Source organism: Schistocerca americana, chromosome 2 (assembly GCF_021461395.2).
Source record: "Schistocerca americana isolate TAMUIC-IGC-003095 chromosome 2, iqSchAmer2.1, whole genome shotgun sequence".
In the NCBI taxonomy this organism is placed as follows: Eukaryota; Metazoa; Arthropoda; class Insecta; order Orthoptera; family Acrididae; genus Schistocerca; species Schistocerca americana.
In genome coordinates, this window is record NC_060120.1 from 607792254 (window position 1) to 607812292 (window position 20039).

The 20039-nt window shown below is 40.9% G+C and overlaps 1 protein-coding gene across 2 annotated transcripts in view; it reads right to left on the bottom strand.

Moving 5' to 3' along the window:
• LOC124596613 (thyroid receptor-interacting protein 11-like) overlaps positions 1 to 20039 on the bottom strand; it is a 477631-nt gene that overhangs the window by 397686 nt on the left and 59906 nt on the right. For both annotated transcript variants that reach the window (XM_047135834.1, XM_047135833.1), the window contains exon 2: positions 14874 to 14953. In XM_047135834.1, the coding sequence (XP_046991790.1) occupies positions 14874 to 14953 (80 nt within the window). The remainder of the gene's footprint in view (positions 1 to 14873; positions 14954 to 20039) is intronic.

The window sequence follows — 20039 nt, forward strand, 5'->3', positions numbered from 1 at the left end:
TTCCTGTGGAGGAATCGGTTGACCTATGACCTTCCGATCAAATGTTTTCGGTTCCCATTGCCTCCGTCTACTAATCGCACGGTTTTGCGGTGCGGTCGCAAAATACAGACACTAAACTTATTACAGTGAACAGAGACGTCAATGAACGAACGTACACATCATAAGTTTGTGAAAATAAATAAAGTAAAATTTTCACTCGAGGGAAGACTTGAACCTACGACCTGCCGTTCCGCAACTGCTCACACTAACCATGGGACCACTGCGCTCCTGAAGCATCGCCCTTGATGTTGCCTATCTTGTGGATAGACTACTCAGATTGTATATTTAGCTTGTTTTTTTTTCATACTTCCACACAATTTCTTCCTGTTTTCTCGATTGATCTGTGTTCAGTTTTTAAAGGCCTATCGACTGTGCCAACTTATAACTAAATCTGAGGGGGGGTGCGATGGGGAGGTTCCCTTGTAAGTAGTGCTGTGCTTGAACACGACTCGAATGGTTCGAGAAGTTTACGTCACAGCTCAAGAAATTTCGGATTCAGCCAGAACTTTCGTCCGCTCCGCGATCAAGCGATTTCTTTTGGTACATGCGGTATATCTGTGTTAATTATTGTACTTTGGATTTTAACAATAAAAGCCACTGTGGAATACAGTCTGCTATAGCTTCTGAGGTACGACGACAACGGCATCAACTAATAAATAATGAAAAGATTGCACTCACGCTTCAGTCAAATTCTCGAGCTTTCGCTCGTCCCTCCATCGGGGGAGTCTGCCTGTAGTATCTTCACGACATGTCTTGGCGCTGTAATTTATCGTCGTGAGGCCGATTACAGCCAGTTAATACGATTTACTTCGTTATTAGGATTCAATTTTTGATTAATATTCTTTCCTGTTTCGCCTCAATGTTACCAACTTTTTTCAATCTCATTAAAAGCTGGTAACTTTGTACCACTTTTTTACATTTTTTGAAAAGTTCTCGACACAAACTAAAATGGAAATAGACATTGCAACATTTTATGTCTACAGTTAACTGAGTGCTTGAGAAAGTGAAATGCATACTAATTACCCCCTATTACAGTAAAAATTAAGTTTTTATACAGGTACAAAGTTAATCTAATTTTAGACTATTCTTAAAAAACGTAGTATTTTTCCTACTTCTAACGCTATGAGTATATTTAAATCATGACAAAAGAAAATCAGGTGTTAATAAGAAGTAAAAACAGCGTAAATCCATTTTGCAAGTCTATTTTGAAATACGAAGATATCCGTAGCGACCTTGCATTGTTCAACTTAAATCACTGGCGTCAGCAGTTCTCTTCATAGCCAATGCAATCAACGAATAATCACAAGCCTAAGAGCTTATAGGAAGGTAGAACGAGAATTGAAATACTAGTTAGAAATCACAGAAGTAATAAAACTCTTACTTTTGGTGCAAAATAATTCAAGCGGGTGGAACACTTGCCATTTTCAACAAAAGAAGTAAGTTGTACAAATAAACCCTGACGTAAAATGTTACCCTGATTGTAACTTTTTTACCCCTTATTAGCAGAGAACGCGGTGTTGCCGAGGACATATTTACGCTATTCCAATTATACTCCTATCCCTCCTATCTTCTTCTCCCCACTCTCTCTGTCCATCTCCTTCTTCCCACTCTATGTCTGTCCATCGCAGCCGGCCGCGGTGGCCAAGCGGTTCTACGCGCGTCAGTCCCGAACCGCGCGACTGCTACGGTCGCAGGTTCGAATCCTGCCTCGGGCATGGATGTGTGTGATGTCCCTAAGTTAGTTAGGTTTAAGTAGTTCTAAGTTCTAGGGGACTGATGACCGCAGATGTTAAGTACCCATAGTGCCCAGAGCCATTTGTCCATATCATCCTCCCCCATTCGCTCTCCATGTCATACCCCCACCCCTATAGGAGGTTGCTGGTTCTTACCCGCATAGTATTTGTTTCCGGAGTGGGACTGCCCAGTCCTAGTTTTAGGCAGCCACGGCTTTCAGAGAGACGAGTGACTAAAATCAGGAAGCTACAACCGGTATTCGGGTAATGTCACGTGGCGTCCCTCACGAGCTACTCTGGAGGCAACGTATTGGAGTTCGTCGTATTTTGTTGTTTCTATATTACAACTTGCCTGTTAAAGACAGTATGGCATATTATGGCAATGGTACATCGAAGACTTATCACAAAAGGGCTGAGTGCACCCCGCTTGCCAACAGACCAATCCAAGAAGCAGCAGAAATCTAAGAGGACAGCTTAAAGTGCTGCGAGTGAAACATATTTTATATTCCTGCTTGTCACAAACATTTACCTGTGACAGAATCATTGACAACACTTTCGTAAATTCGCCAGTCAAGAGAAAGATCGGCTTCCGAATTTTGGTCACACGTTTCAGACAGCGTTGTGGCAGTCTTCAGCACTACATGGTTGAAAGCTGGCAACAGCACTGCAGTCGCGACTCTTCCTCCCTAAACTGAAGGACTCTTCATTCGTCACTCGGCAGGCTTTGCGTACTTGGACGCTTTGTTTTTGTTGGTGGATTATAAGCAGTCATTCCTAGGTCCTTGCACCCCAAGGTAGGGCAGACATGCGAGTGAAGTGAACAGAGTCGCAAAAGAATTTTAACGCGCCGATCGGTCTCAGGGGACCACGCGCTACTGTTGACTGACCGTAGCTTCATCCCAGTACTCCCAACAAAGAGAAATTCCTAACAGTACCGAGAATCGAACACCTAACTGAAGGTGCAACCTGTGAAAATCAGACGTGCTCACCAATCGGCTACACAGACAGATGCGAAGTCCATATTCCTGACTCCTTGAAATTGTGAAGTTACCAGGGACAAAACACAGGGGGGAAAAGGTTGTCTACAAGTTGAATAGAAACTGAAGTGCAAGTCTTACCACTGAAGGGCATGAAAGGCAAGCAGTAGTTGAGTAAGGAGTGAGGCAGGATCAGCGTCTATCCTCATATTATTCAATCTGTACACACAGTAAGCAGTAAAAGAAATTAAGAAGAAATGTCAAAAGGGAATTAAAGTTCATGGAGAAAAAGTATAAAGCTTTGGTGAGGACTTGGTAATTCTGTCAGAGACAACAAGAGTTTGGAAGGCCAGTTGAATGGAATGCTTAGTGTATATATGCAGACTGAAGTGACAAATGAAACTTTGTACCAAGGGCAGGATTTGAACACGGGTCTCCTGCTCACTAGGCAGTGTGCTGACCGTTACACCACCCCGGCACAGTGGCTTTGTACAACTGCGTGGACTACCCCCGTATTCCTCCCTTGCACATCCAAATTCCCATTCATGCCTCAGCCCACTTGGTATTCCCCTTAAACTCAAACAGCATTGCAGTGGGTCTCAACTATATTGAAATAGCACCCCATAATCAAACAAAACAGGGGATCCTGCCAGAAACCCAGGCATAGGTGTTTTAATCAAATGGTTCCAGAGACCCTTTCAAGTCTCAGACATCTATGATGTATATACGCGGACTAAGACACAAATGAAAATTTGCACTAAAGCTGAAGTTCGGACTTGGGTCTCCTGTTCACTAGGCAGATGTGTGTACTGGTTATGGCATCTCACTAATGAGCAGGAGACTTGGGTTCAAATCCCAGCTTTGGTACAAATTTTCATTCGTCACTTCAGTCTGCATGTAAACATCATGGATGTTTGAGACTTGAAAAGGTCTCTAGAACAATATAGTTTCATCTGGAATGGATAGTGATTTGAAAAGAGGTTACAAGATGAACAAAAATAAAAGTAAAAGAGGGTTATTATGCACTGTTGAATTCAGTCATGTGACACTGAGGGGATTAGATTAATAAATGAGATGCTGAGAGTAACAGATTAGTTCTGCTGTTTGAGCAGCAAAATAACTGATGACAACAGAAGTAAATGGGACATAAAAATGCCAACTGGAAATAGTGTGAAACACTTTTCTGAAAAAGGGAAATGTGTTAACATCTAATAAAAATCCAAGAGTTATGAAGTCTTTTATGGAAGTGTCTGGAGTGTGGCCTCATGTGGAACTTGAAATATAGATGATAAACAATACAGAGAAAAAGAGACCAGAAGCTACAGAATTAGATAGGTTGATCAGGTATCTAATACAGACTACAAGAATGTGGCATCAAACAATTTTATAATTGAGAGATGTGAGTGTGTATTCAGGGAAGGGGAGGGGGTAACAGTTATAGATGGCATCCATGGCTTGACACAGTTGTGGCACCATGCTATCTTTTTGTATGAGTCCTGGTTCTGTGAACCCCATCATTATGGATTTATCAGTGTGTGGAGGTTCCAAGGAAAACAAACATTGCCAGACTGCAGTATTCATCATCATATGGGCCCAGCATCTGGTGTGTGCTACTGGATACAAAACACAATCACCTCTAGTTTGCTTAGCAGTTGGACAGCAAGTACATTACATTTCTTACATGTTTTGAGGCCAGTAGCTGTCTCCAGTCTTCAAGGTCTCTGAGAGCTTTCAATAACGTAATGCAAGGCCATGTGGTATCTATGCTGTACTGACCTACTCAATACAGTGGGTGTTCGAATTCTGCCCTGGCCAACAAGTTCTTCAGATCTCTCACCAACTTCTGGGTATGGGTAGCCAAGAGACTGGCATGCCACCACACACCTGCTACTATGATTCATAAACTCTGGTACAGAGCTAAAGCAGCATAGAATGACGTACCACATCTGGCATCAAAGTTCAGTTTGACTCCATACTCAGCAGGGTTACAGCCATTGTTGGAGCCAGAGGCCGTAGCTCTGTGCACTAAAGTTCGCACCTTATACACTCATAAATCACCTACAACTTATGTCACATATTCTTCCTACTCTACTGTATACACACATTATGTAAAATTTCATAACTTTCTATCTTTCCCTGATTTGCAGTATTAATAGCTAGTGTATACTTTAACATCTTTCTAACATGAATGCTCTCTCTCTCTCTCTCTCTCTCTCTCTCTCTCTCTCTCTGTGTGTGTGTGTGTGTGTGTGTGTGTGTGTGTGTGTGTGTGTGTGTGTGTGTGTGTGTGTGCGTGTGTGCGTGCGTGTGTGCGTGTGTGTGTGTGTGTGTGTGTGTGTGTGTGTGTGTGTGTTAGATAGATAGATAGAGAGAGAGAGTGAGGGTGTGTGTGTGTGTGTGTGTGTGTGTGTGTGTGTGTGTGTGTGTGTGAGAGAGAGAGAGAGAGAGAGAGAGAGAGAGAGAGAGAGTGCAGATATTTGCTTTAAATTTATAGCCTTCATGATTAATGATAGTCATGATGCAATTTGCATCCAAGTTAAGATGAATATAATGAACAGTCTTGTGTAGAACCTCCTAGAAGAAAGCACTGTCCATACAAACAGTGAGCACAAGCACCAAGAGGTAATACGCATTTAAGGGGAATGTTCACACATGAACGAACAGAGGAATTATTAAGAGTGCCATTGTCCACATGCGAACAATACAGGGCTTTCCTGGAATTTGATGTACACCTGCTTATTTACTTACAGTTACTGGACTGGCACTCAGGAGCATGGTTGTCCAAATACATGTCTGAGTACCCAGATCATAATTTTCTGTGGTTTCCAAGTATGTGTCCAATTTCCATCCCATTCTTTGCACCACTGAAGGCTAGTGCTGTCTCTCTAATCATTTTGTCAGCAATGAACAAGGCATTAAGTGCTAACATTACATTCATATACAGCTCATTACTGGAGTTCTCAGCATTCAAGAGAACTATACCCTCCTACAAATTTTCTGAACACAACAGAGGGGTCTTGAACACACCAGGAGCACGAGGGCTGCCCCTAGTCACCCGACCACAACCCTATTTTAGACACATGTAATTTTCTCTTGAGTAATGCATGAATTCAGACCATTGAAATGACTCTTCATGTTTATTCTAACAATACTTGTCTTTCCCAAAGGATTAGGCAGAAGGACAGCCCCTGAACATAATATATGGACATGACTGTAATGTTGTTCTCACATTTAAAATCAGCTACTTAAGTTAAGGGCAAGGATTACCTCCACCAGATGAAGAACTACGCTAACAGCCCCCCCTACACACACACACACACACACACACACACACACACACACACAGAGAGAGAGAGAGAGAGAGAGAGAGAGAGAGAGAGAGACTAAAAATCAAACTTGGAACTTGACACCTTATTACAGGGAAGCGAGTAAAAAATTAGGTTAGAACTTGATAATACTGCACTTTTCTTTAGATAGTAGAGTGATCTAATCATCTGTAGCAGTGTCGAGATTAGTTCTGTTTACGGTCTTGCTTGAAAAGTAGTTGTACTAGTTGTTGTTGTAGCCTTTAGTAAAAAAACAATTTCTGCAGCTCTTCATCCTAGGATATCCTATCCAAATGTCTGCATAACATCTGCAACCTACATTCATATAAACTTACTGTAGACAAGTACCCCCACCCTCCCCTCTTCCCCACACACATCCCTCCATTACCAGAGTGATAATTCTTCAATGTCTCAGGAGGTGTATCAAATGATTCCTCCTCCTAGTCAATTTGTGCCATAAATTTTTCCCCCGATTTGATTCTTCATTACTTATCTGTTCAAAGCATCTAATATTCTGCATTCTTCTGCAGTACCACATTTCAAGGGCTTCTACTCTCTGCTAGTCTGAACTCTTTTATCACCCACATTTCACTCCCTTACAAGGCATAATTCCAGACCAAAACCTTCAGAAAACACTTATATTTATAATCAATGCTAAAAAATTTCTTTTTCAGAAACATTTTTCTCACAATTGACAGTCTCTATTTTATTTCCTGTCCGCTTCAGTCATTGCCAGCTTTTTGCTGCCCAAACAGAAAAACTCTCATTTCCCTATTTAATTCCCTCAGTAGTGCCAGATTTCTTTTTACTCAATACCATTAATTTTGTTTTACTTTACATCTTATCACCTCTTTTCAATACAGTATCCATTTTGATCAACTGATCTCCTTTGTCCTTTGCCTTCTCTGCCACAATTACAATGTCACTGGCAAAGCTCAAAGTTTTTATTTCTTCTCCCTATCTTTAATTTCCTTTCCTAATTTTTCCTGGGTTATTTCACTACTTGTCAATGTACAGATTAAATAACACCGGGAATAGGCTGAAGCCCTGTCTCACTCCATTCTCAACCACTGCCTCCCTTTCATGTCCGTCTACACTACTAACTGCAGTCTGGTTTCTGTATATACTGTATAACCTTTCACTTCCTGTGCTTAATCCCCGCTTGCTCCAGAATTTCAAAAAGTCTATTCTAGTAAAATTGTAAAAAGATTTCTCTAAAATACAGATGCTATAAATTTAGGTTTGCCTTTCTTCATCTAAAATACTGTAAGTTGTAAGGTCAGTATTGCCTTGTGTTTTTCTACATTTCTCCAGAACCCAAACTAATCATCCCTAAGATAAGGGCATGTACTAGTCTTTCCATTCTACTGTAAATATTTTGTGTTAATATTTTGCAATCACAATTTACTAAACTAATGGATTGTTAGTATTCACATCTTAGCCCCGGTCTTCCTTGGAAATGGAGAAAAGCGAAGAGCTCAGATGGCAAGTCTATACTAAGCAAACACAGGAAGGCCTTAAAGGTGGAAGAAATATATAGAAGTACTTTACAATAGAAATAAACCTAAACAAATATTATGGAAAGAAGTGTGAAAGTGGATGAAGATGAGATGGGGTAATGTGATATTCTGAGAAGAATTTGACACAGGTCGTTTGGTATTAAGTTGAAGTCAACTGTACAACATTCCCTTATAATTATTAAGATTCTTGGGATAGCCAACCACAACCAAACAAAAGCAAATATATGAGACAGTCAATGTACCCTCAAGACTTCAAGAATTTAATAAGCCCAATATAAAAAATGACAGGTGCTGACAAGTGTATTACCAAATCATCAGTTTAATAAATCATGGTTGTCAAACACTAACACGAATTACCTATCAAAGACATGTCGAATGTGCAAGAACATATACTAAAGACAGGCAGAGCCACATTTATAGCACTTTTAGATTTAGAGAAGTTTCTGGCAATGTTTACTACAATACACTTCAAAATTCAGGAAGTAGCAGGCATTACATACAGGAAGTGCAAACTTAATCTAAACCTTGTAAAGTAATTAGACTGAAGTTATGAGAGTTGGAGCACATGAAAGGGAGGTAGTAATTGACAATGGGATTAGACCGATTCGTTCTACATCATTCAGTCTGTACATAAAACAAGCAGTAAAGAAAACTGAGGAAAAATTTGGAAACTGAGTTAAGTCTCAGGAAGAAGAAATAAAAACTTTTGAGGATTCCCAATTGCAATGCTGTCAGAGATGCCAAAGTACAGGGTTATTACAAATGATTGAAGCGATTTCACAGCTCTACAATAACTTTATTATTTGAGATATTTTCACAATGCTTTGCACACACATACAAAAACTCAAAAAGTTTATTTAGGCATTCACAAATGTTCGATATGTGCCCCTTTAGTGATTCGGCAGATATCAAGCCGATAATCAAGTTCCTCCCACACTCGGCGCAGCATGTCCCCATCAATGAGTTTGAAAGCATCGTTGATGCAAGTTCGCAGTTCTGGCATGTTTCTTGGTAGAGGAGATTTAAACACTGAATCTTTCACATAACCCCACAGAAAGAAATCACATGGGGTTAAGTCGGGAGAGCGTGGAGGCCATGACACGAATTGCTGATCATGATCTCCACCACGACCGATCCATCAGTTTTCCAATGTCCTGTTTAAGAAATGCCGAACATCATGATGGAAGTGCGGTGGAGCACCATCCTGTTGAAAGATGAAGTCGGCACTGTCAGTCTCCAGTTGTGGCATGAGCCAATTTTCCAGCTTGTCCAGATACACGTGTCCTGTAATGTTTTTTTCGCAGAAGAAAAAGGGGCCGGAAACTTTAAACCGTGAGATTGCACAAAACACGTTAACTTTTGGTGAATTGAGATTTTGCTGCACGAATGCGTGAGGATCCTCTACCGCCCAGAATCGCAGATTGTGTCTGTTCACTTCACCATTAAGAAAAAATGTTGCTTCATCACTGAAAACAAGTTTCGCACTGAACGTATCCTCTTCCATGAGCTGTTGCAACCGCGCCGAAAATTCAAAGCGTTTGACTTTGTCATCAGGTGTCAGGGCTTGTAGCAATTGTAAACGGTAAGGCTTCTGCTTTAGTCTTTTCCGTAAGATTTTCCAAACTGTCGGCTGTGGTACGTTTAGCTCCCTGCTTGCTTTATTCGTCGACTTCCGCGGGCTACGCGTGAAACTTGCCCGCACGCGTTCAACCGTTTCTTCGCTCACTGCAGGCCAACCCGTTGATTTCCCCTTACAGAGGCATCCAGAAGCTTTAAACAGTGCATACCATCGCCGAATGGAGTTAGCAGCTGGTGAATCTTTGTTGAACTTCGTCCTGAGGTGTCGTTGCACTGTTATGACTGACTGATGTGAGTGCATTTCGAGCACGACATACGCTTTCTCGGCTCCTGTCGCCATTTTATCTCACTGCGCTCTCGAGCGCTCTGACGGCAGAAACCTGAAGTGCGGCTTCAGCCGAACAAAACTTTATGAGCTTTTCTACGTACCTGTAGTGTGTCATGAGCATATGTCAATGAATGGAGCTACAGTGAATTTATGAAATCGCTTCAATCATTTGTAATAGCCCTGTACTTGGAACAGCACTTGGAGAGAATGGATAGTGGCTTGAAAAAAAAGTTATATGATGAACATAAATAAAAGTAAAATATGGGTAATAAAGAGTAGACAAATCAAGGCAGGTAATACTGACGAAATTCTATTAGTAAATGAGACACTACTCGTAAAAGTAGTAGGCAAGATTTCCTATTTGATCACCAAAGTAGCTGACAATGGCAGAGGTAAACAGATTATAAAATGCAGAATGTCAAGCTGTCAGAAAAGGAGAAGAAAGTTAAAATGCAACATCAAATACAAATTTAAACACTATGAAGTCGCTTGTGAAGGTATTTGTGTTGCATTTAACCTTACATGGAAGCAAAATACTGTAATGTAGGTTAGTGTGGGTAGCATGGATAGTTTCATAAAATTACTCTTTGGATCAAAGACGCCGACGACAACAACAACAACAAAATACTCTGCAATTCTAACTTTGGATTCATTTTCGTGGTTATGTCTTTTTAATCTGGCGCTCTGCTTTATGTTATGGAGATGAAGATTTGAACTACTGAACTGATAAGCCGTCACTACCATAACACTTGGATTCAGTAATAAGCTTTTATGATCTACTACATGATATCGAGTATCTCTGCAATGCCTAAGAAACCTAAAATAACTCCAGCAAAATGCCGGCACAATTCCTTTGAAAGGTCAGGGCCAATTTCCTTCTCCATTTTTGAAACAGCCAAAGCTTGCGCTCCATGTCTAATGACCTCACTGTTGACGGGATGGTAAACCCTAATCTCACTCTCTCCTTTTTTAAATTACACAGAAAATAGCAATACATTTTTTAAAATTTATTTGTGTCAGTATTTTGTCAGTAAGGTCAAACAGCATTTTTATAAAGAAAAGCAATCCTGGATGAAATCAATCTAAGAACTGTTGACAAGTTATTATTTGGAAAACAGGTCCATGCTGTAGGCCACACAGCTAAAATAATTTAAAAAAATAAAAATTTGAAGAAGTGATACAGATCTGTAATTAAAATTAGAAATTTCTAAATACATCTGTTCAACAAAAAAAAAAATATTCAATAGTGCTCCTGTCATAAAAAACAGAATTATTTTTTACAATCTTCATCATTAATTCCACAAGAGCTCAGAATCCATGTGTTAGCTTAACATTGCTCTTCATAATGTTTTTTTAGACAAATCATGTTCAGCAGAGATTGAAAGGAGTGCTTGAGAATTCATCAGTTGCTTATACATAAAAATCTGTGACATTTATCAGACAAGTTACTAGTATTCATGCATAACAACAGTCATTTCTCTTAGAGGGAACTTTCAATATTGGATTGGCAGCTGGTGAAATACTATCACAGAGGAAGAGTATGTACATACTGTGGGATCACTGAGAATATGCAGTTAGGAGTATCAGGATTCAATCTTGCACATAATGAACTTCACACTCTACATAAACAATTAAGTACAAGTACTGCAAATGTTCAGCCTGTCATCAATTCTCTCTGATGGTCCAGACTGTGACAACTATAACCCCATATTCTTTTCAACTTATTATGAAAGGAGATTACAGGATATACTACCTACTGCAACAAATGCTATAGTATTGCTGCGTACTTCAAACTATCTGCTACAATTATTGTTTGTCTTGTAACAGAACACAAACAGCTCAAGTTTGTTTATTTGAGGACATCTCTTACTTGAAATGAGTTGTAAAAATCAAGGTAGCTCTATACCAGAACAGTGGGACTGAGATTTCAATTTTTTACATCACATTTAAGTGCACAGTATATTACCATTACATCATTTTACTTGGTTTTAAATTGACTGGTTGGTTGTATGACTACTTTACTCCTTTCTTCCCCCTAAAAAGTGTTTCTATAGTCAAAATGTTCTGTGTGATAACAGCTCCCACAGCTGCAATGAAAGTAAAGCAGTTCACAGTCTGGGAATTTATCTGCACACTGCAATGCTTTTTTGAAAAGTGTCCTAAAGGAAAATCTTGCCCTACTCTGACCTGTAGATCAGTCCATCATTCCATAATGTAGAAATCTACAACTTTACGTGTAACTTGAGATACAAAGTAAGAATAAGTATTTAAATGCACAAAATGTTAAAAGATGTAGAAGTCAAATTTATCACAAAAACTTCTAGAAGCATCTGGGTTTACACCATCATGCAGATGCATTCTTCATTTATAATTAACTAACTGATCTACTGACAGCACAAAAACTTTATAAATCATTATGAACTATTTAAATATGTCAAATATTTTTGAAACAGAAATGGAAGCACAGAAGTCATTAATATGTGCAGATTTATAGCTTAGGCCAGTATTACACTATCAAATTTCTTTGTCAAAGATTTGATCAAAGATGTGATCAAATATTCGGTCAAATATATTTGACAAAGATCTTTGACGTAGTGCTAGAAGGGGTATTACACTGTCATCATATTTTTCGTCAAAGTTTAAGATGGCTGACAACAACTTGTTATTAACCGCAGCAGTTGTACCACAACTGCACTGTGTGCATATGCGGAAGAGAAGCGGGGGGAAAAAAAGGAAACGTACCTGGGTGAAGCCGCGGGTTTTATGACGACACGATGAAAGCATTCAACAAAACTTGTTACGTGAGCTTATAGTGGAGGACGTCAAGTCGTACATCAATTACTTAAGAATGGATGAGCATACATTTCTGTATACGCTCAATGAAGCATATCATCATATCACAAAGCACAATATTCACTTAAGAACTGCTACATCTGCAGAAGACAGGCTCACTGTAACACTCCGATTCCTTGCTACAGGAGAGGGTTGGGTTGGGTTAGGTTAGGTTAGGTTAGGTTAGGTTAGGTCAGGTCTCCGATCTTCATAATCTATTTTTGTATTCAGCGTGCCTCACGTTGTAAAGCGCCTCATCAGCTTCATACATCTCTATTGATTTTGTAGTTGTCGGGACACACCAATTGTATTTACCCGCAATGTTTATAAAAACACTACAGACGACAGAATGCAGCGATGCTAGCGCTCCATGCGGTAACATGTCACATTGCAGTGAACAGAAGACAAGCGACTTCTTTGATCAAATCTACAGCGAGGCCCTAGATTTGATCAAATATTGGATGACATTTGACAAAGTTCCCTACTAAACCATCAAATATCTTTGACAAAGACATTGGACAAAGATATTTGACAAAGAAATTTGATAGTGTAATACCAGCCTCATCCCTGATGTTATTCAATCTTTATATTGAGGAAGCAGTAAGGGAAACAAAAGAGCAAATTAAAAGGGAATTAAAATTCAGGGAAAGAAATAAAACACTGAAGTTTGCCAAACTGGCTGTAATTCTGGCAGTGATCACAAAGAACTTCGAAGACCAGATAAATGGTGTGGATAGTGTCTCGGAAAGAGGCTATAAGCTGAACACCAATTAAGAGTAACAGAACATAATCAAATTAAATCAGGCAGTGCCACGGGACTGAAATTAGGAAATAACACACTATAAGTAATAGTGGCGTTTTACAATTTGGGTAGCAAAATAACTGACAATGATTGAAGCAGACAGTAAATTAAATGCAGACTGCCAATAGAAAAAAAGAACGTTACTGAAAATGAGAAACGTGTTAACACTAAATATAAATTTAAGTGTTAGGAAGTCTTTCTTGATGGTATTCATCTGTAGTGTGCCTTGTACAGAAATGAAACTTGGGCAATGAAGAGTTCAAACAAGAACAGAATGGAAGGTTTTGAAGTGTGGTGTTACAGAAGAATGATGGAAAATTACATGTGTAGATCAGACAATTAAAATGAAGAACTGCATAATCATAGATACAATGCTTGCCTACAGTAAGTGGGTTCAAACTGAATGTAGGTTGCAGTAATTATGCAAAGATGAAGAACGACTAGCATGAACAGCTGTATCAAACCAGTCTTCAGACTAGTGACCACACCAACAACTTATACATATTCTGTCTACATTAACTATTGCAGTTGATAATGCTGTACACACAACTTACAACTTCTCAGGGAGCAGGGGTGTCAGTGGAATTCTGATAACTCCAGAACAGTACAGATGGTTTCCTGCTGTTGTCAGCCTTAACTGAAAAATTTTGTAGCGTGCCATAGCAATGTAGCAGTGTAGTAAGCATTGTGAATGCAATGTTGTTTCCAATGTGCCTCTTGCTTCTTGAGGAGGACACAGGCCTCACTTCCCCCACAAATCTCTTCTCCCACCCAACTCCTTCCACACAGTAGCCCATGCATTATCAGCAATTGTGTGCTTATGCTACCAACATATCCAATGAAGTGTTATGTTGTATTGCGTTAATTTCTGTTAGTAACAGAGAATTCCCAAGGGAAAGCAATTGGAGGATCAGGTGTTAAATCCTTAAACAAGTGCAGCTGGCAGAGGTGGAAGACAAAGCCAGAGACCAGCAATGATTAACTATGATCTGCAGTACATGTCTCCTTTGTTGTGACTGATTGACCTCATTTTTGCTGTGCATTTTTTAATGTGTTCTTTTATAATTTATGCAGTGTGCTGGTTTTTTCCTTTTACAGTGTGGTTATTTCTTCTGTCTTTCTGCTGCTGGCCTTAAAGGACCTTTAATGCAATAAATTATTATGAACACAAATCTCCAGCTGGTACAACCAAAACAGTGTGAAATTATCAAGTTAACACCTGCAAATAACATACAAAAACCCTGCAGAGTACGAGCATCCCCAACTGTTCCCTGTCTACAGGAGAAATATATTTTTAAATTTTTGTTGTAAAGCAGAGAAAATGTTAACCCTGAATATAAATTTAAATGCTAGGAAGCATTTTCTGACAGTGTGGATGATAAACAGTACAGATGAGAAGAAAATACAAGCTTCTGAACTGTAGTGGTGCAGAATAATGGTGAAGAACAGATGGATAGGTCACATAATTAATAAAGAGGTACAGTATCAAAATGGGAAGAAAGTAACTTGATGACACATCTTGACTAAAGAAAGAGAAAGGTTCACAGGAGGTGTCAAGTAAGGGGGGGGGGGGAGGGTGTGAGGGGGGGCAAGGGGCGATCTAAGGTGAGGGAATTATGGAAGGAAGCCAGTGCTTGAATGCAGTAAGTGTTTTGAAAAGGATATAGGGTGCGGATAGCTATGCCATTAAATATCAGTCTGTGGGTTGTTGATTACAAAAATGTTAATAGTGGCATACCTCCAGGTTTTGAGCCTCACACAATGCTTCCAGTTCGTCACACTTTTGTTTCAACTCCAGCAATGCTGGCGTTCGTTCATCTGAAAATCACAAAAAGAATGTGCATTAAAATCATACAATCATAACTTTCAAAATTTAATTATTTTTGACACAGTATCTGAGGAACAACAACAGTTGATACTAAAATTAATCTTAAAACATCTCAAATGTATTTTTTATTTGGTAACTAATCTTAGGTGCTCCTCTATCTTCAAACCAATTTAATATCCACTATGATGCAGACCATCATTGGTAGTACCGGTGAAGTAATACCATCTAGCGTAAGTCATTATACTGTGCCAAACAACCAATATAATTTCTAGCTACATGACTGCATTGTATATACAAAGAACAAAGGCAATTAGAGGTCACCGTTCTTTCAGCAACAAAGTGATTAGATACAGTACAAGCCTGAACAGAGAATGAACAAAACTAGATACTAAATACAGTATTATTTGAACGCAATAGTGTGTGAAAGCTTTTGAAGATAGCTTTCTCAATTATACACACACTACGAGTAGTCTATTTACCATTCATTCTTAGGAAAACACAAGCTGCAGCAGAAAAAACTGAAATCACCCAGAAAAGGCAAGTTATTTGTTGTGGCACAGTGATATTGTGCCTCATTTTCATTGTATTCTGTGAACCCATATATGAGGTACTAATCAACAACAATGCCATCTCACCATTGTGAGGGGAGGGTGCTTTGGAGGCAAAGATGGCTGAAGACCCTGACGAGATGCTTCCTTTGAGGAACATTCAGGTGTTGGATCATCTGACTGTGAATTGAATCAGAGCCTGAGGCTATGTTACGGGCCGAGTCAAGAGCCTGAAGTAATTCCAAACAGTGAAGAGCTCACTATAGGGTTCAGCTTGGTGAGAAGTGAAGTACAAGGGGATGTCTTTGACTTGTCGCTTCTGCAGAAGAAAGGTATCCAGATAGGAAGAGGACAATGATGTAGCAAAGTGTGTCGCAATGTGTTCTGCAAGAATTGATGAACTGGTAGAAAGATGACCCTGTAGGAAGACCTGGAACAGCTGTTGAAGTTGGCAGCTCATAAGACCACAGAGCTTGGCCCACACCTGAGATGATGAGGCACATGTCCCCAAGGAAGCAAGACAGCACTCTCAACATTCCTTCTTAACGCGTTTGATTAGACAGCGAGCCTTAGCACTAAGTCGCTTAAAAGTGATAATATTGGCCTGCAAAGGATGTCGTTTGAATCATTGAAGGACTCATCAGCTATCATGAATAGCTATTGTAATGTCTTTAGCCCACCATGGCACCATTTGATATTTGGGGGGCAGGGGGGGGGGGGGGGGGGGAGGGAGCTGTAGAAAGGCGAATAGTAGTTCCAGGGACATGGATGATTGAATTGGAGATGCCTTGCAAAACTTCATCAATATAAGCCCACAGAGAGGAGACGAATGTAACAGCAGAGACATGCAAAGGCCAGTCGTCTCTGTGAAGTGCCCAACAGGGTATTTGGTCCACCTGACAGTGGCAAGGAAACAACAGGATCACCTAAAAGTGGTCACTGTCACAAAAGTAGTTGTGAGCAATGTAGCAGAGCCACAAGATTAGGGGAAGAGAGAGAGAGTGATAGCTCAAACAGTGCCACAGGTGGCACTGAAGTGGGTAGGAAAACCATTATTGAGGAGACACAGGTCATGGTCTGTGAGATGCTGGTCAATTAGAAGGCCCCTATCATACAAAGTGGTACTCCCCAACAACAGTTGGTGTTCACTGAAGTCCCCAAGCAGGAGGAGAGGAGGGGAAGGCAGGTGGGAAACTATTGGATTAAAATGTGGCCAATTCAACATAAGTAACTGGCCTGGTGGAGGCGGGTAAACATTGCAAATGGTAATTGCTGATGCTGCTTGCACCTGCACCACTATTGCCTCCAACAAGCCACAAAGGGAATTCATTCACTGACAAAGCACAGAACCCTCCAGATGCCCTCTCAGGGCCAGCACGGTTCCGACAGAATGTGCGATAACCGCAGAGCATTGGAGACTGGTCATCAGGGAAGTGTGTTTCTTGGAGAGCAAATGCAAATCACAAAGTAGAGGAAATAAGGTGGTGCATTTCCAGCAGGTGACTGTAGAACCCATTAGACTTCCACTGACTGATCACGTGACTGGTGGCCAGGGTAGGCATGAAGGAGACAAGAGGACTGATCATGCAGCAGTATCACTGCCTGTCACCAGTGGGCACAGAACCACATCCATAAACATTGGTGTAGAATTCCACTGCGTGTGGGGATCCAGTGCTTCTGGGACCACCAGAGGAGCCTTGTTCCCTCTTCTTCTTCTTCTTCTTCTTCTTCTTCTTCTTCTTCTTCCTTCATAACCTTTGGTGGGCAAGGTTCTTTCAAGGGGCTATCTGCACTGAGTGTAGGGACAATTGAAGAGCGGACAGTGCTGGTGCCCACAGGCCGTGGCTCCTTCAGCCACTGTTTGGTATCGGACCACTGGTTTGGTTTGTTATGGTTTGGGTTGGGTTGTTTGGGGAAGGAGACCAGACAGCGAGGTCATCGGTCTCATCGGATTAGGGAAGGACGGGGATGGAAGTCGGCCGTGCCCTTTGAAAGGAACCATCCCGGCTTTTGCCTGGAGTGATTTAGGGAAATCACGGAAAACCTAAATCAGGATGGCTGGATGCGGGATTGAACCGTCGTCCTCCCAAATGCGAGTCCAGTGTCTAACCACTGCGCCACCTCGCTCAGTCTGGACCTCTGGTCCAGAGGTTGCCAGATAGAGGGATCCCAAGAAGGAGACCTGTCAATGGTAGACACTGAAGAAGGAAAACTTTTCTGCAGCTGGGCGCAAGAAGTGCTTCCCAAAGAAAGTACTGTAGAAACCATGGGAGGGGACAGTGGTGGGAGATCTGATTTGGGGAAGGTAGAGGTAGGGGGGAGGGGTGGCAATGGTCATGATTTTAGTGTAATGGCCATCACATCCACACAATGCAAGTGTTCATATTTCTTCCGTGCCTTAGTATCTAACAGGTATTACTGGATCTTCTGTTCTTTCTTGAAAACTGTGCACATTGGCGAACAAGGGGAGTGACGTTCTGCGCAGTTGACTCATTAAGGTGGACGCTCACAAGGACTACCTTCCCGGAGTGATGGTCCACAGTTGCTGCATTCTGGATCTGCCATGCAGCAAAATGATACATATATACCCAATGTGTAAACATCTGAAGCACCTCATAGGTGGTGGGACACACAATTTCACATAACAGCTGTATACTATGACCTTAACTTTATTCAGGAGGACGTTCCCTTCAAAGGCTAAGATAAATGTGCTTGTATCAGTGCAATTATCCTTGGGTCATTTTCGTACACATCTGATGTATGCTTTGCCGCTGGAGGTTAGCCTGCAGCTCCTCATCGTTTTGGAGTGTAAAATCTATCTGAAAGAAAATTCCTTGGACCATATTAAAATTTTATGCGGGGACATGGTTACAGGTATTTCACCTACATGATCTCATATCTGATGAACTGTATATTGGGCATTAGAGGGAGTTTTAACTAATAACAAACCATTTTGCATTTTCCCCCAGAGACTCAACTTCATCAAATTTGTCTTTAATGTTTTTGGCAAAAAATAATGGTTTCATTGAAGTAAAAGTATCCCCATCAATTCGAATACATACCAAGTAACAGGTGAAGTGTTTTGCACCCAGACATCTGGCTTGTCCCTCTGCCCTCAACACAGCTAGGGAGAAAACAGCACGAGGTCATATCTCTCTGCATTACAATCTGAATAGGGTGCTGGACCCTTGCAGCCACCAGTGGAAGTAAGTTTAATTCACTTCATGAGTGACTCTTCCACCATGATACCATCTTCTCCGAATGGGGACTCCCGCCTTGCATGTCTCCCAGCAACAAAAATGGTTACCTGGCCATCAAACATTGTCTGAAGTCCCCATGCTCAGGCCACGGTGGGCACAATTCCTTAGCGTGCACAGGGAGTTTCCAGCTCAGACACCAATAGTGCAGTCCTTGTGTGGTCAGGAGGCTACCACCACACAGGAACATGATGATCTCCTCTCACCCCCCCCCCCCCTACACACACACACACAATGGAATGGCTGCAGGGTTTCTTGGGCACATCACTGTTGCAAGAAAGGACAAATGCAAAGAGAGAGAGGCACAAAAGGTGGAAGATACACCACACTGGATGACTTTCCTTGCATGATTAACAATTATTTAAAATTTGGAAAAGAAATAGCAAGTTAAACTCAACAGGGGGAATATATACGAGGGCTATCCATAAAGTACATTACGTTTTGGAATTAAAAATAAATAAAGTATTGGAAATTTTTTTTATTATATACAGATGAAAGCCACACTTAAATACTACTTTTCTACATAGTTGCCATTTAAATTAAGGCACTTATCGTAGCGATGGACGAGCTTGGAAATTCCTTCATCGTAAAATTCGGCCGCCTGCACCTTCAACCACGTAATGACTGTCTTTTGGGACAGAAAAGGTGTGATTTTTCTGGATTTCCTGGAAAGAGGCACTACAATAAACTCTCAAAGGTATTGCCGAACTCTGCACAACCTCAGAAGAGCGGTACAAAACAAGCGCAGGGGAAAGTTGGGCTCAAAGATCTTGCTGATTCACGACAACGCCTGGGCCCACACGGCAAATGCCACTCGTGAAGTTCTCGAATCTTTTAAGTGGTAGTTGTTTCCTCATCGGCCATACAGTCTCGACCTGGCACCGAGCGACTTCCACTTATTCCCAGCAATGAAGAAGTGCTTGGCTATGCAGCATTTTGATGACAACGCACAGCTTCAAGAAGAGGTAGCCACACGGTTGAAGGCGCAGGCGGCCGAATTTTACGACGAAGGAATTTCCAAGCTCGTCCATCACTACGATAAGTGCCTTAATTTAAATGGCAACTATGTAGGAAAGTAGTATTTAAGTGTGGCTTTCATCTGTATATAATAAAAAAAAAATCCAATACTTTATTTATTTTTAATTCCAAAACGTAATGTACTTTGTGGATAGCCCTCGTAGTTAAGAATGAAAAGATGTAGAATGCCAGAAGGGAAGAAACTGAGAATGTGGTACAGAATCACAACCAGATCCAAGCAGAATCAGCACTAG